This window comes from Giraffa tippelskirchi, chromosome 8 (assembly GCF_054371585.1).
Source record: "Giraffa tippelskirchi isolate mGirTip1 chromosome 8, T2T-mGirTip1v1.2.pri, whole genome shotgun sequence".
Taxonomy (NCBI): Eukaryota; Metazoa; Chordata; class Mammalia; order Artiodactyla; family Giraffidae; genus Giraffa; species Giraffa tippelskirchi.
The window spans coordinates 162824148-162840232 of NC_137282.1; the positions used below are offsets into that span (position 1 = coordinate 162824148).

The 16085-nt window shown below is 58.9% G+C and overlaps 1 protein-coding gene across 1 annotated transcript; it reads right to left on the reverse strand.

Annotated features, from left to right (window-relative positions):
• Positions 1-420: 420 nt before the first annotated feature.
• On the reverse strand, positions 421-15822 carry PSMG4 (proteasome assembly chaperone 4). Its single transcript, XM_081524210.1, has 7 exons — positions 15788-15822; positions 15399-15586; positions 15141-15195; positions 14659-14706; positions 3440-3998; positions 2224-2299; positions 421-600 (listed from the first exon to the last, which is right to left on the reverse strand). The coding sequence occupies exons 5-7, from the start codon at positions 3611-3613 to the stop codon at positions 479-481; spliced, it is 372 nt and encodes a 123-aa protein (XP_081380336.1). The 5' UTR covers positions 3614-3998; positions 14659-14706; positions 15141-15195; positions 15399-15586; positions 15788-15822; the 3' UTR covers positions 421-478.
• Between the last annotated feature and the right edge of the window lie 263 nt (positions 15823-16085).

A 16085-nucleotide genomic window follows, 5' to 3' on the forward strand; every position in this document is an offset into this window, starting at 1 on the left:
CCCGGGGCGTGGAGGAGAGAGGAGGCAGAAGGAAAGATGGGCTGGCGGAGGCACGGGGTGGGGGTGCTGACGCTGGGATCCGTTCAGCGAAGCAGGTAAACCCGGGACCCAGGTCCTACAGGCCCCAGCACCCAGGGTTTGCAGAGCGTTTCCGGCGATAACCCAGCCCCGTGAGACGGTTCCCACCTCCCAGGTGAGGGGACAGGGCCCAGCGGAGCAAGACCCTGGGGAGTGGAGCCGGCGGGACGGCCTGACAGTCGTGACCCACGCCCTCTCTGGGACCGGGGCGGCACCCCCATCCTCACACGTCCTGCTAGACCCCTCCTCCCGGGACCCTCAGATGCAGTCCTGGGACCCAGCCCCAGCGACAGGAGGGAGGAGACGGGCCCTTTAAAAACAAACATGAACGCGTGAACCTGCTGGAGCGGTGGGATCCAATCCGTTTATTCAAGTGTCCCCTGTGCCTGAGTCTCTCTGGCTAGAACTTCTCCGGAAAGGCCTGCATTTCCTCCTTGATCCGGTTTTCTACCAGCAACTCGAAGCTGCTGCTGGTGTTTGGAAGGTTATAGCTGACGAACACCTGCTTGCTGGTCTTCCTGGCTGGAAGAGAGAGACCACAGGGACACGTGTGACCCCATGCCTGCCCCACACCTGCCCACAGCGGAGAAAGGCTTGGAAAAGGCAGGCTTTTCGAGAGCAAAGAAAGCTCTAACTCCGACAACATCATGGGCAGCTGCTACAAACCAAACCAGTCGCTGGACCCACCCTTCATCTGGAAGAGCAGTTCTGAGAGCCGGGTCCCCACGGCCACGGCACCAGACCTGGTGAGGTGCACCCCCAGGCCCCCCCAAATCTGTTCACAGACCCTGGTGTCTGCGACCCCCTGCACTACACACAGGGCTGGCTGGTCGCTCCGCTTCTTCAGCCCACAGATGATGTCCACAGATTAAAACACCAAGGTCCTCCTTCAGTACCACCCTCTCCCCTAACCCCACCACCCTCCTCCCAGAGGAGCTGACACGCCTACGTGAACATACTTGCAGGCACACACGCACGCACACACATAGGCATAGTTTTCAATTGGACGCTGAATCCACGTCTGAGCCCCTTTCTACAGAACCGCCCAGAGCTGGTGGGAGCGGCTCCCACCGTGAAAACCAAGCTCAGCTGCACACCCAGAAGCTGAAGACAGGATGGGTCTTGAGGACAAGCGGGTGGTACTGGCCCCCTCACCCGGTTCCACCCCCAGGGGACAGGGGCAAAGCCCTCCTCCCTCCAGGCCACAGTGATGAGTCAGTCTCACCGTCGGAGGCAAAGAGTAAGCGGAGGGGAAGCTGGGCCCCTCGCATCACAGCGGCTCCGCGTTGTGGCAGAAAGTCCCTGTCCCCAGGGGCCACTGACCCCCATCCCTCCATGAGCCAAGACCCGAGCCCACCTGCTCATCCTCCCAGCAGCCCCTCTGCCCTCCAGAGCCGCGTGGAGCAAGGGGTCCCCATCCACGGGAAGCCCCCAGGGCGCTCATCTCTCCCACACAAGATGGTCTCGGGACACCTGTCTCTTCAGCACCATCCAGACAACCAACAACAGTTAATAACACCTTTTCCACTGCAGGGTCCAGACCCCAGGTCCAGAGGACGACGCAGCAGGGCGTCACAGGCCGGCCCGCCGCAACCTCAGCAGGCTCGTCACCTGCCCCAGGGGGGTGCTGGCATCTCACCACGCGCGCCCAGCCCTGCTGGGCAGTGGGCTGGTATCTCACCATACACGCCCGGCCCTGCTGGGCAGTGGGCTGGCATCTCAACACACACACCCAACCCTGATGGGCAGTGGGCTGGCATCTCACCACACGCGCCCGGCCCTGCTGGGTGGTGGGCTGGCATCTCAACACACACACCCGTCCCTGCTGGGCAGAGGCCGATGGCCACCAGGTTTGTGGATATGAGCAGGTGGGAGCTTCCATCACATCTGACTTAAGTTATAGAGGAAGTCTGTATTCTGTTTGATTACATTGATTGTGAACTGATGTAAACCATGTGAAAGAAAAATGCTAATTTAAAAAAGCCCCAACATTTGCATAAAATGCAGAAAAAAATTAAAAGAACCCCAGTTTTTGCTCACAGACTGCTTCCAGGCCTCACCCCAAGGACACTGGGAGCCGGCCTCACTTCCCAAAACAGCAAGGTCCCCGCCCGGGCGCTTTGGCAGCTGAGCTGCGGAACCTACCTAAGCGCTGGGCAAGGCCGCTGGACATGGTGTCAGATGTGTCCCCGAGGAGGGCGGTGGACAGGGGGATGGAGTCCTGCAAGGAAAACAGAGAGCGGTACTGGTCCCTCTACGAGGTCCAGCCCTCCTGGATCACCTGGGCACCCGGGGTCCCACGGCCCCCCCTTCTTGTCACAGGCCAGCCTCCCCCTGCAGTGGGCCCATGTCGCCCCAGTTCTGCAGCCTCTCCTGGCAACAGACAGGCCTGCCCGGGGAAGGGCTGGAGCAGCCCAGAGGGGCAAGTGGGTGCCGAGTCAGAGGGGCGGGGGCGCCGCAACCGTGACAGGGCCTGGAGGTCAGTGCAGGCTCTGAACCCTTGGGGGTCTGAGCGGAGGGACGACAACGTTGACACTGTCAGCGCCAGGCTGAGCCACGTCCTCCAAGAGGAATGTCCAGCTCCTAGCGCCCTGACCCCAGCACCTGCGAAGGTGACTTTATTTGGAAACAGGGTCTCTGCAGATGTAGTTGAGATGTAAGCAAGGGGAGGCAGACTCTTCCTCTAACAGGACTGGTGTCTTTGCAAGAAGGAGAGACAGACGCACGAGCAAGCCTGGGACACTGGAGCAGGACTGGGGTGATGAGGCTGCCAGACTAGGGGCCCCAAGGTGTCAGCAGCACCGCAAGCCCAGAGACAGAGGAAGCAGCCCTCTGACGCCTCGATTCCGCCCTCTCTGCTGTTCTCAGCCCCCCAGTCTGCGGCCCTTGGTTACAGCAGCTCTGACACACCCCACAGGTGGCAAAAGGGACCTCGGCAGGGGGCAGAGATGGCGAGGAGCCCAGGTGACAGGTGAGGGAGGTGACAAGTGGCTGGATTCTGCGGGAGAGGCGGCCCTGGAGGAGCGACCGGGGGTCTGGAGCGCCCAGTGGGACACAAGTTACACCCCCGATGGGACAGCGGAGGGAAAGGGCGGGAGACAGGTCCTCCGTGCGGGAGACGTAAGCAAACGCGGTCAGCGAGGAGTCGGCAGGAAAACCGGGGGGACACGCCACCCCCGGCCCAGGGAGAGTGAGAGCGGACAGCAAAGGTCCCGCGGGGGCCCCGACACTCCAACCAGAGACAGGGGAGGACCAGCCGTGCGGCGGGACAGAGCCCCCCAGGGCGGGCGGCGCAGCCCCCGGCCGACCCCGGCCCCCGCGCCCCGCGGGACCCCAGCGCCCCGCCCCCCGCCGCACTCACGTAGCGCGTGCACATGGCCACGGCGAGGTTGCGCAGGTGCGGCGTGGCCCCCACCCAGAGGAAGAGCGAGTCCGTCAGCCGCATCACGTGGAAGTGGACGAGCTGCTCCCACAGCCGCGCGCTGAAGTTGTGCAGGGACACGTCCCCGCCAGCGGCGGCCACTGGCCGCTCCATCCGCCCGGAGATCGGCCGCGCCCGTCGGCCCGCCGCCGCTACCGCCAGACGCGAGCAGGAGAGCGCCGAGAGGCCTAGTGGGCGGGGCCTTCCTGGGAGGCGGGGCCTGGGCGGGAAGTTGAGGGGCGGGGCTCGGGAGTGGGCTGGGCAGGGCCTTCCGGAAGGCGGGGCCTGGGTGAGACGTTGAGAGGCGGGCGCGGGAGGGGGCGGGGCGGGCGCGGGAGGGGGCGGGGCGGGCGCGGGAGGGGGCGGGGCGGGCGCGGGAGGGGGCGGGACGGGCCGGCGTCTCCATTGGGCGCAGTGTAGACTCTCAGGAGCACCTTCCCGGGTGTAGACGCGTGGTCCCGCGCTGTTTATTGGTGCCACAAGCGCTCAGCGCGGCCGCCTGTGTCCCGCGAGCTGGGTTACACTTTCTAAAACCCTCCTGCTGCCAGCAGCCCCGTAACTGCAGGAGGCCCGTGAGAATGGCAGCGATGTTGGGGGGTCTCTCAACAGGAGAACTGCGTGGACTGAGTTAGGGGCGTGGGCTGGCGCGCCTTTAGTCCAAGACCCCAGAGCTGATCCCTATACAAGCGTGGGCCTGGGCTGACGGTTCAGCCCCTGAGACTCAGTCTCCCCATCTGCCTCTCAGAGACGGGCACGGGGGCCACTGTCAGCCCTGCTGGGGAGCTTGACTTGAGTCACTCTGGGACCCTCAGAGTTGACACAGGGACCCTGCAGTGTGTTGAGAGAGTGTCTTTGTAGTAAAAAGCACACAGCGCCCATTCTTGTCAGATTCTGTTGCAACTAACTTGGGTTTAAGGACAGAGCTATCAGTTCTGCCTTTTAAATCTCTAATAGGTCTAAATTAAACTGACAGTTAAGAAAGTAAGTATTGTTAAAATGTTTGCTCTGTTCGCTAATTAATGATTCAATTTATAATTTTCAGGTCAATATTATAATAGATTAATAGCTTTATTAAGAAAAACTACAGTATCTGCACTGATGAAAGTATACACACTGAAGCTGTGACACATGTAACACATAAAATCATCACCACAATCAAGAGGGTACATGTCCATCACCCCCAGAGGCTTCCTCAAGCCCCTGGGAACCCTTCCTGACCCCCACCGAGACACTGTGCCACACATGGTCACAGAGTAGTTTGCATTTTCTGGAGTTTTATGTAAATGGAACCTACAGTGTGCACAGTTTTTTGCCTGCCTTTTCTCTCCTCGCAGTTATTTTGAGATTCACGCAGGTTGTTGCACGGGTCAGTTGTTCCTTCCTTTGTGTTGATGATCAGGGCTCCGCTGTCTAGACACATCGCTGTGTGTTTAGCCCTCACGCGGTGGTGTCCACTTGGGCGGTTTTCAGTGTGGGGATATTGCAGTCAAGCTGCTGCAAACACGTGTGAGTGAGTAAGTCTCTATATGAACATGTGCTTGCATTTCCTGTAGTTAGAGACCTGGAGCAGAATGGTTGAACCATGTGTAACTTCTTAAGAACCTGACAGGCTGTTTCCACAGGGACTGTACCACCGTATGTTCCCAGTCTTTTTCATTTAGCCATCCTAAGGAGTATCTCAATGTGATTTTAATTTGCATTTCCTTAATTATTAATGAACTTCAATTTATACTTTACATCGTACATAAAGTGAAGTCAAAATGGTTCAGAGATGTAAATGTGAAACCTAAAACTGTCAGACTTGCAGAAGACGTAGGAGAAAGTTTGTGACCTTTAATCAGACAAAGATTTCACAACAAAATACCAAAAGTGTGATCCATGAAAAGGTAAATCAATAAACTGGACTGAGACAGCAGGTGATGTCACCCACACATTAACTCCTAATACCCTCTTAATGCCTTGTGCCCTTAGAAGACAAACGCCATTTTCAAATCAAGAGTTTCTCTCTGAAGAATCCTGAAGAGATGTCTGGGAACCTAAGGCAACGAGCCAACTCCCTGTTCCCCACCTCCTCCCCAGTCTGGTCCCAGCACAGGTGGGAGCTGCTGCTCTCTGCTTCCACTGGGCTCAGAGAACCGCCAGGGAAGTCACATGACCCAGCAGGCAGGCTTACAACCTCTAGCCACCCCAGCAGCAGCTGCCCCTTAACACACTGCCCTGCGGCCCCCAGGATTGCACCCTCTCATTTGCCTCGAAGACTATTCCCCTCAAGCCCTAACCCCACCAAGCCCAAGTTCAGCAGATGACCCAGCTTCTTCATTTAGAAAGAAAATCGAGGTTGTCAGGCTCAGTTTCCCCAACGCTTTGTCCCTCTTCTCAAACCCGTACCTTCGAGTGGCCTCATTCTTACCTCCTTCTCCCCCTCATTAAGCAGAGATGCTCCCTCCCTGTGTCCGAGGTTGATCTCTCCCCCTGTGCTCTGACCCTGTCCTCCTCCATGTCCTCAGGAACCCACCCCATCAACCATGCCAGTTCTGCAAACACTGTGGTGGCCTCTGAGATGTGCCTCCCAGACCCCCTTCAAGAAAGGACTGGCTGTCCCAGCTGTTGGAACTGCCCTGAGCAGACAGCCTCCCGCTGTGGGCTCCTTCAGGGTCTGCACCCCCTCCCCAGGCAGCCCATCCCCAGTGACTGACAGAAGCAGCTGCATAAAGGCCAGGCCATTTCAGCCCAACACAGAACAACTGCGGGGGCCGTTTTCATTCCAGAGTGATGCTCTGCAGACACTGAGCTCCACATGGAGGCCTGCCGCCGCCCCCACCGTCTGCCCTGTGCTCCCCTGCAGGAGAAACCTCCGGAGGTTTGCCCCGACTCTGCCCTGTGGGGAGCCTCTCCTGCCCTGCCTTCTTACCTCACACAGAGCAACTGTTGGCACAATGGCCTTTATCCTGCCCACCTTCCTTCTCAGGAAGCTCCTCGGGGCAGCTCCGGGGCCCCTCACCTTGGGTGAGATGGGCGGCAGGGCCCTGCACGTCAGAGGCACAGGGAAGATTGACTGAGCGGTGGAGGGACTGAGGGAGCTGGAGGGACCGAAGGGACTTCCCGGGGCTGCAGGCTCCTGGCCTGGCCCAGCTCTCACTAGTGCTGTGTGCCCGCGCCGGGCCTCTGTTACCTTAGCTGGAAATGAGAAGACTGGCTTAGGTCATCTGTAAGGCGCCTTCCAGGGCTAGTACCCTGTGAAGATCAGATAAGCACGCCGACAGGTAACAGGATCCTTCCACTCCAGGACAGCCTGTAATTCCGCAGGGGGCCGCGGGGTGGCAGGTGGGAAGGAGGCGGGCTCCGTGCAGGGCCGCCTTGGCTTTGCAGAGCGAAGGGAGGGCCTGGATCCTACCCTCAACTCAGGATCAGCCTTTTCTCTAAACTGTGCCATTTTAGAACACTCAGGTGAAAGAGCAGGTCCCGGTTCCCAGGCAGCCCCCAGTCCCCAGATGCAAAGGCAGCAGCAAGAGGCTTCAGGAGAGATCAGCCTGCCAGCTGTGGGCTTGAGGAGGAGACAGCCTGGTGTTTTGACTCATCCGTCTCCTCTTTGTGCCACCCGTCTGGGTTGTGAGCCTCTGTCTGGTGTGAATTTCATTAGGAACCAAGAACTACAGGGTTCAGATGATGGATAAGAGAACCGCCCGTGGGGAGAACACCTATCAGCTTCCTCCCAGGTGAGGAAAGGTGAGTCCCAGGTTCGTGATGTGCCCCACCTGGAGATGCAGCTGCCCCCAGGCACGTGTGCGGCGTATTCACAGCACAGTGAGTCACAAGAACGTCCAGGATGTCTGCAGCATCACCGGAGTCTCATGAGATCCTTGGGCCTTTAATCCAAAGTCAAACTCAAACTCTGCTGTATGCCCTGGTTGGTCAGGTGGTATCAGGTTAATAATAGACCAGGTTACATGATGGTGATGGTTTAACCCTGAAACGGCAGCGCTGTGAGGGCACCAACTCCTGTCTTCAGCTCACGATGTATCTCTAGCTTGGACGAGGGGGTAGGAGGTGGGGGAGTGGGGTACTGGGCTCCAGGCACCACCGGGGGTCACAGCTGCAGTGCTAGGTCCAGCCTCTCAGTGCTCCGACCCAGAAGTGACGCATCACACCCTCTTATAGCCCATTCGCCGCAGATAGCCGCCCATCATTATGGCTGGAGGGGTTCCAGGATGGGGGGCAGATGGAGTGTTGGGTGAGCACCACTGTTCCTGCCGCCACAGCAGAACGGCACGATTTACCGAGAGTGACCACAACCAGCGCAGTCCAGATTTTCCAGGGCCTTGGGTCAGGAGGCCTGGCCCAAATGGTTAAACCATTCGAGTCATTTTCTAAACCGAAGAGTATTCGATAATCCACGCCCTGCCCCAGGTCTGTCCCCCACCACACACCCCAACCCAACCTGAAAAACCTTCTCCAACTGAACCATTACATCCACTTCCATCTTGGGATTAAGTCCACTCCCTCACACACTGGCCCCGCCTCACGTCCAGGGCAGCACCCAGCACCTCTCTCTCTCCTGCATCTGTGACCTGCCCCTCCCTACTAGACTACTCCTGTCGACATGCAGACGCATCTTTAAACATACCTCTGTCTCCCCATTGACTCTGAGCAGCCCCCACGCCATGTCTGCAATTCCTCACCCTTTCTTTCCTGAACCCACTCCATCCGGCTGCCTTGCCACGCTGAGTGGTTCCCACCGACGCCACCAAAGACCTCGGGTGTCAGAGCCATAGCCTGACACAGTCTCTCCCCTGCCGCGGCTGCCGCGGCTTCCAGAATGTCTCCTCCTTCCCACCCCTTCTCAGGGTTCCCCCAGGTTCTGGGTCATGGTGGTTCCAGTTTCCCCGGCTCCAGGGTCCACTTTCTCCCCTAGCTGCTCTCCCTGCCAGGTGACCCCACCCCACAGCCCACACTGACTTCCGCCAAATTTGTGTCCCAGGAGGCAGCCTCCTTCCTGAGCTTCAACCCTATAAGGTCAGCTGCCCACCAGCATCTCCATCCGAATATGCCTAGAAACCTCTCATTTTCCGGGGGTCCCCGGGCAAGCCAGCCCCTCCAGTCTCCCAGTTCAGAACGTGGCCCCTGATTCTTAGTCATTCAGGCTGGCTCCGCCCATTGGCTCCATCTGGATGCAGACCCTAACCTAAATGGTTCCCCCCACCCCACGGCCTCCACCCTCATCTCAGCCCCTGGCCAGCTATCTATTCTCAGAATAGCAGAGTGACTTCTTTAAAGCAGTTCTCATCTTCCCTCAGGGAGAAGGCAATGGCACCCCACTCCAGTACTCTTGCCTGGAAAATCCCATGGACAGAAGAGCCTGGTAGGCTGCAGTCCATGGGGTCGCGAAGAGTCAGACACGACTGAGCGACTTCACTTTCACTTTTCACTTTCATGCATTGGAGAAGGAAATGGCAACCCACTCCAGTGTTCTTGCCTGGAGAATCCCAGGGATGGGGGAGCCTGGTGGGCTTCCATCTATGGGGTCGCACAGAGTCGGACACGACTGAAACGACGCAGCAGCAGCAGCAGCATCTTCCCTCATTTTTAAAATAAGAAGATTAGATTCTCCAACCAAAATTACCTAATGTGAGGAGTCTGTTTTCAGGGAAGACTTCTAAAATGTCCATCTTCCTTGGGGCTATCAGAACTATTCTTTTTTTTTTTTTAATTTCCCATCAGTCCTTGTGTGTGTGTGTGTGTGTTAGTTGCTCAGTCGTGCCCAACTCTTTGTAAACCCCACGGACTGTAGCCCCCCAGGCTCCTCTGTCCATGGGGTTCTCCAGGCAAGAATACTGGAGTGGCTTGCAATTTCCTTCTCCAGGGACTGAACCCGTGTCCTGCATTGCAGGCAGACTCTTTGCCACCTGAGCCACCAGGGAAGCCCCCACCAGTCCTTGAAGCCCCCAAAGGCTAGTGTCCCCAGTGTATCCCCCTCTCCCCTGCTCCCCACGCCAGCTCCCCCACGCTCTCTCCACAAGTGCACACAAAATATTTTTGCTGGCACCAACTGTCCCAGAGCGTTCCTCAGCACTGGCACAAAAGAAAAGCCCTGCCCAGGTTCTGACGTCATCAGGCTCTGGCATGAAAGGAAAACAAGATGAGCCTGCTGGTGTACTCCAGAGGAAGACCAGCCTCCAGGTGGGCAGAAGCAAGCTGAGCCACCACTGCTCTCAGGGAGAGAACCATCCACCCAGAGATTTTTCTGTAACTGCTTTTAAAATGTTTGTTCAGTTTCTTTACCAATTACACTTCAACACAGCCCCACCCTACCCAGAGGTTAACCCGAGCAGCCTCTGCTGCAGGCCGGCCACCCCCTCACTTCACCTCCACCCCTGCATGGAGCAGGCCTGGCCCCTGCCTCTGGCTCTGGACTAACCATGAGTGATCAATAAAAAGCTTCCCCCAGTCTGGCTGGCCAGGGGAGCAGCCACGTGGGTGCCCACCCACAGTCCCAGGGAAGGGTGGACACAAGCCCAAGATTCAGGGGAGCAAAGCAGGAAAGGGCATTCCAACAAGGGCAATGGCCGGGTGTCCTCACCCTGCTGACCCCCGCAGCTTCTAGGACTCACTGAGCTCTGGGCGAGAGGATTGCATCTGACCCCCCCACCCCCCCAGCAGGGACCCGCTGATAATTAACAATGGGGGCAGGCAGGGGGCCACATGGGGGAGACCCTCACAATGACCCGGTGAGGTGGCTGTTACGACTGGAGTTTTCAAACAAGGAAAGGAACAAGGAGGGACAAGGGACCCAGAGGACCCTTGGTGACCGCGGGCGGGGCTGGGCCTCTGCCTACACAATGGGGCCTCTTCTCCCATCACCAGGGAGGGGGCGCTGAATGCCAGCCAGGGAGCTAGGATGCAGGGGGTGCCTGGGCAGGGGGCGGGGAGCCTGTTCCACGCTGCATCCCTCCTCAGCTTCCACAGCTGGACACCTGCCATGGCCCTGAAGGTGGACAGTGACCCGGGGCGGGTCACCAAAGCCAGTGGGACTTCTATCCTGTCTCTCATCCCAGACCTCAGAATTTCCCACGGTCCCAGTTTTTAACATTTCAGTTATGCTGCTCTCAATGTGACTGTTTTGTGACTCAGCACTTTTCAGATGCGCAAACTCACACACCTGGAGGGGGACCCACTTCACGGATGGGGTGTACCCCTTGGGGTGGGGACATGCGGCCGTCATGGGTGTGTCGCTGTTGGGGAGGGCCCCCCTGAAGGCGCTGGGGCGCATGTGGGGTGGCTGACACGAGGAGGAAGCGGAGACACAGCTGCCGGTTGAGGCTGGAGGAGCCTGGTCGGCTCCGGGCGCGGCCCCCCAGGATTTGTAAGCATCTTGGCCAGCCCTCAGAGCCGAGGACCCCCCAAGAGCGGACTAGGAGGACGGGGAACAAAAGCTGCTTCTCCCGCACACTGTGCGCAGCGCCTGGGGAAGGGTCACGTGACGCAGAGCAGCGCTCGGTCTGCAAGGCTTGGCGGGGGAGGGGGGAGAGAATGGGGGTGCAAGGGAGAGGCGGGGAGGTGGGGGAGAGGAGTAGGGGGGAGGGGAAGAGAAGGGGAGGGGCGAGGAGGAAGAGGGGAGGGGGAGGGGAGAGGAGGGGAAGGGGGAGAGGAGGGGGGAGGGGAGGGCAGAGGAGGAGGGAGGGGGAGGGCAGGGGGAGGGCAGAGGAGGGGGAGGGGAAAGGAGGAGGGAGGGGGGAGAGGAGGAGGGAGGGGGAGGGGAGAGGAGGGGGAGGGGAGGGCAGAGGGGGAGGGGAGAGGAGGAGGGAGGGGGAGGGCAGAGGGGGAGGACAGAGGAGGAGGGAGGGGAGGGGAGAGGAGGAGGGGGGAGGGGGAGAAGAGGAGGGAGGGGAGGGGAGAAGAGGAGGGAGGGGAGGGGAGAAGAGGAGGGAGGGGAGGGGAGACGAGGGGAGGGGGAGAGGAGGAGGGAAGGGAGGGGAGAGGAAGGGGAGAGGAGGGGGAGGGGGAGAGGAGGGGGAGGGGAGAGGAGGGAGAGGGGGAGGGGGAGGGGGAGAGGAGGGGTGGAGGGGGGGAGGGGAGGCGGCCGGTGGCTCAGAGCACTGGGGGTCTCTTCAACGTCAGAGCCCCTTCCCTGCCTGGGTGCCAGCCCGGCCCCTCGGCCCCCGAGCCCCTCCCAGAGCGTAGACCTGCAGTGCCCAGACCGTGGCTGCCGGGCGGGTCCCTTCCTGGTGTTTTCTTCCCGGCCCTGAAGACGAGTCCAGCGGCCCAAGAACGAAAGATGCGGCCCATGAAAGCAGCTGTTATTTCAAGGAGAGCGGGGTGCAAGCCAACGGAAAAAAGAAAAGATCCAGCGACAAAACGCCCATTCATGGGCTCACTCGGCAAACATTTACTGAGGCCATCTGTGCTCCAGGCCCGCCCCGAGTGCCGGGGGCACAAAGATGCCCTTGAGTGCGCGACCCGCCCCGGGCTGCCCAGCCCCTCCGCCCCGTGCGCAGGGAGGGCCGCACCCCCTCCACCCCGAGGTTCGGCACACGCAGCGCGCCGGGATGAAAGGACCTCCTCGCAGTGCGGGGCGCAGGTGCATGCGCGCTGCCGGATACCTGGTTACTCTCCGGGGCGGGAGATGGAGACCACCAACGGGCCCAGGAAGGCGTGCAGCGCCCACCCGGAGAGTCGTGAAGCTGTCCCCCGGGATCTGAGCACTTTCTGAATCGATCCTTGAATAGCCGAAGAGCCTATGTGTCTATACAGACATTTATAGACATATGTGTATACACGCAGAGAGCAGGAGGCCTTCCACCGCATCTTTTCCGCTGCCTCTGTACGGAACCAGATCTAAACAGTACTGGCCCCTTCCCTGTTCGCCCCAAACTTTATCACATCTCCACCAAAAAGGTCTTTATCTCCGTCCATAAAATGCAATAATTAAGTCCATTGATCCTAATGATGGTGCCTGGTTTATACAGAAGGGAAGTTCCCAGTGTTTCACTTACCCACGGATATGTTTACCCTACAAATTATCGAGTGACCACTGTGTACCAGGCACCAGAGGAACAAAAGAAAAGACAGAGCTCTTTTCAACGAAAGGAAAGAAAAACAAATAACTTCAGGGCAGCACAGCAAGGGCTGGGCTAGAAGTAAAGTGGGGTGGGTGGTTCCGTCCAGCGCAGATGGAGCCCTCAGGAGGACTTCCTGGAAGAGGCAGCGCCATGCAGGAGGATGAGGAGTCAGATGGACCAGGTGGGAGGCCCGGGCAGGGGTGGGGGAACGTGCAGGGTGATAAGTTGGGGTCCGCCTGGAGGACACACCTGGGGACACAGGGCAGAGAAGGCTCAGAGGCCGGTACTCAGACAGGGAGAGAGAGGAGCTGAGAAAGGGCAACGGTGCAGACGAAAGGGGAGGACTACAGTCCGCAGGATTCCCCCGGCCCATCTGGCTCCATGAAAAGCCCTCATCTGAACGTCTGGGAACCCACTCAGAGCTGGGACTCTGCCTTAAGAATGGAGGAAATTCTGCCACGGGCTACAACATGGAGGAACCCGAGGACACCGTGCTCAGTGAGGTAAGCCAGACACAAAATGAAAAACACTAGATGCTTCCACTGACAGGGGGGCCCAGAGGAGACGGAAAGGGGAAGGGCGGGGCGGGGACCCGGGGAGGAACGGGGTAGTTAGTGTTTAATGGGGCAGAGTTTCAGATTTGCAAGATGAGGAGTCCTGTGGATGGATGGTGTGATGGCTGCAAAACAGTGTGGATGGACTTGATACCACAGACCTTACACTTCAGAATGGATAAAAGGGAAATTGTATGTGTTTTACCATAATTTTTTTTTTTTTTGGAAAAAGAAAGGTGACCTTAGCTTGGAAGGTCAACTACCTTCATGTGATGTATTTAACCAGACCCCTAAGAAGGCTTCCCTGGTAGCTCAGATGGTAAAGAGTCTGCCTGCAATGCAGGAGACCTGGGTTCAATCCCTGGGTTGGGAAGATCCCCTGGAGAAGGAAATGGCAACCCACCCCAGTATTCTTGCCTGGAAGATCACATGGACAGAGGAGCCTGGCGGGCAACACCCTATGGGGTTGCAAAGAGTCGGACACTACTGAGCGACTAACACACACACACACACACACACATCGCCCTAAGAAGCCTCCGTGCACACTGCTGTCCAAACTGTGCCAGGTCCTCCAGACAGTCTGGGCCCTGGGACCTGCCGCAGCAGTGCTTGCACCTGGACAAACGTCTCCTCGAGCAACAAAATACAAAGATACTGAACGGCCGGGACTAAAAATAACTGCAGGCACGCCCAGCTGAGCAGATTATGAACAAGATACAAAAAGGCCACTTCTGAGGTGCTGGGAGCAAAAGCACGGTGCACGGTCCCTGCACACAGTGCCACCGAGGGGGCGGGAAGACCACCTAAGCCACCCTCCAGTCTGCCCCCACGCTCGCCCCATTTAAGGGGCCAGCCCGCCCTCCTCAGGGAGCACCCAGGGCACCTGTTACTTGTCTTGGCTCCCTCGTGCTGCCAAGCCCCAGTGAAGCTTTGCCTGGATTTCTCCTCCGGCCTCCTATCAACTTCTACTGAACAAGAGTCCAAGGACCTGGGCGGGGAACACTCTCCGAGAACCCAGAACAAATCCTGGGTTGCTACTGATGCTGCAAAGGTCCTGGTTCACAGTTCTCCTGTAAACTTCTGGATCAACTGCATTCCCAACAGCCCCTCTGGGTCAGTCGCCCCCTTTCTGGACACTCCTCTCCGGAAGTTGCGGCTGAAAGCCCACCACGGCTTCCCGGCCCGGAAGAACCAGTGTGCAGCCCCTGCCCGCCACTCGCCCAGCCCAGCTCCACGGCAGGCCCACAAGGGAGGCGGCAGGACCTCTCTGCCCGGCCACAGAGGCTGAAACTGAGTGGTCACCTCCTTGCCCACAGGCCCTGGGCACTGTGTTGAGGCGAGGAGCCAGGATTCCAGGCATGCAATCTGTGCATTGCCCACTCACACCTCCTAACCCCTTGCACTTTCCTTCTGGTTGCAGCATGGAAGTGCAGACTCCAGGGCCCAGTTCTGACACTTGGGTTTTTCCCACCCACTTTGGCACCAGACCTTGAACCCTCGCATGCTCTAAGCTAGCAGTGAGGATGCGGTTACGCGTCGGGGTACTCGCCTCAAGTAGGGAGCCGCTGCCATGTCCTCACGTCCACACAGCCACGACCTGGGGAGGCGTCCATGCACTTTCACTTTTCCGTTTAGGTCTCGGTTTGAGTCCAGACTGGGTGTTCTTCCCTCTCTGCTCACCCACTTGGTCTGGGCGACCTGGGCTCCCCTTGGAAGTGTCTTTAAGGCCTCGCTCCGGGTTCAGAGGATGTCCCCACCCGTCTGTGTCCCTGACTCATCCTCTAGCGCTTCTCCTGTACCCCAGCCCTTCCCTGCCGCAGGGCCGGGTTTCCAGTCCAACCACAGCAGCGAGAGCAGCGCAGCCCCAGCCTGGGGTTCGGTGGAGGGGCGGGGAGCGCTCCAGAGCCTCTCAGACGCTGCTGGGCCCGCAGGGTGGACCCTGGCGGGCCGCAGCGCCTTCAGCTGTTCCTCTTTCATCTCTCTAATCTGCGTGGCCGGGGTGGGGCTCGGGGCAGAGAGAACAGGGCTCACCTGCCGGCCTCACAGGGCCCCGAGGGTTCTGGAAATGTGCACCGCTGCTAAAGGCCTGAGGTACAGAGACTGAGGTCAGCAGGCACGGTTCAGTCACTGTCTTCTCGCGGCTAAAATGAAACCCTCAAGGGAGCACAGGCCCAACTACCCTCCCCCAGTACCCCAGCCACCCTGCCCCACGGCCCCTCTGCACAGGCTTCCCGAGCAGGCCTCTCCCTGGTCCCTCCCGTCACTGTGCGGGCTCCTGGAGGCGCTCACCTCGTGGACACTGAGACCGGGGCCACACGACGCCCTTCCCAGGAGGGCACATGGGGGCCAGGAAAGAGTTCAGCCTCTCCATCCGGGTGGCTGGTCTGGAGCAAAGAGGGCCTCACAGAGACCACGGAAAATAGGTTCACCTCTGCCTTTGGCCTGGGGGGATCACCTCTGTGATGACCCTGTAATTACTAAAGACACTGGTATTGAAGCTGAGGGTTTGCTTCTGTTTTTTTTTAAGTGAAATCCCAGAATCAATCACTTGTCTCCCACACCCCGTACTCTGTAAACATTCAGAGAGAGAGTGAAGAGATGGAGGGAGGGGGAGATGGGAGGGGGAGATGGGAGGGTGGGTTCCCCCATGACTGAGAGCGCCACCGAGACTCACCTACCTTGACGGCACCTCGTCTGCAAGCCGCCCAGACTCACCGTCACTCCGGGCTCTGCAGCCCTTAATTACTTGTCTGACCACACGCTCGATTTAGCAGAGAACAGAAAGGTCTGGGGAAGTGTAAGAACGGGCTGAACAAAACCAGTGAGGGGAAGGAAATGAGGACGAAGAAAACATCAAAAACCCCAGGGACGGGGCTTCACTAACCTGACCGCCTGGGCTGCCGCTCAGCTCCAGGAGGGCGGGAGTCTGCCCGATTCATTCACTGTCTTTCTGGGCCGAGAACAGTGCCTGACACC

Bases quoted from the DNA above. Each gene is read 5' to 3' on its own strand.
- PSMG4 (XM_081524210.1), bottom strand. From the start codon at position 3,613: ATGGAGCGGCCAGTGGCCGCCGCTGGCGGGGACGTGTCCCTGCACAAC. The intron at 2,300-3,439 runs GTGAGTGCGGCG...TTTTCCTTGCAG, and splicing joins TGGCCATGTGCACGCGCTAC to GACTCCATCCCCCTGTCCAC. The intron at 601-2,223 runs GTAGGTTCCGCA...TCTCTCTTCCAG, and splicing joins CGGCCTTGCCCAGCGCTTAG to CCAGGAAGACCAGCAAGCAG.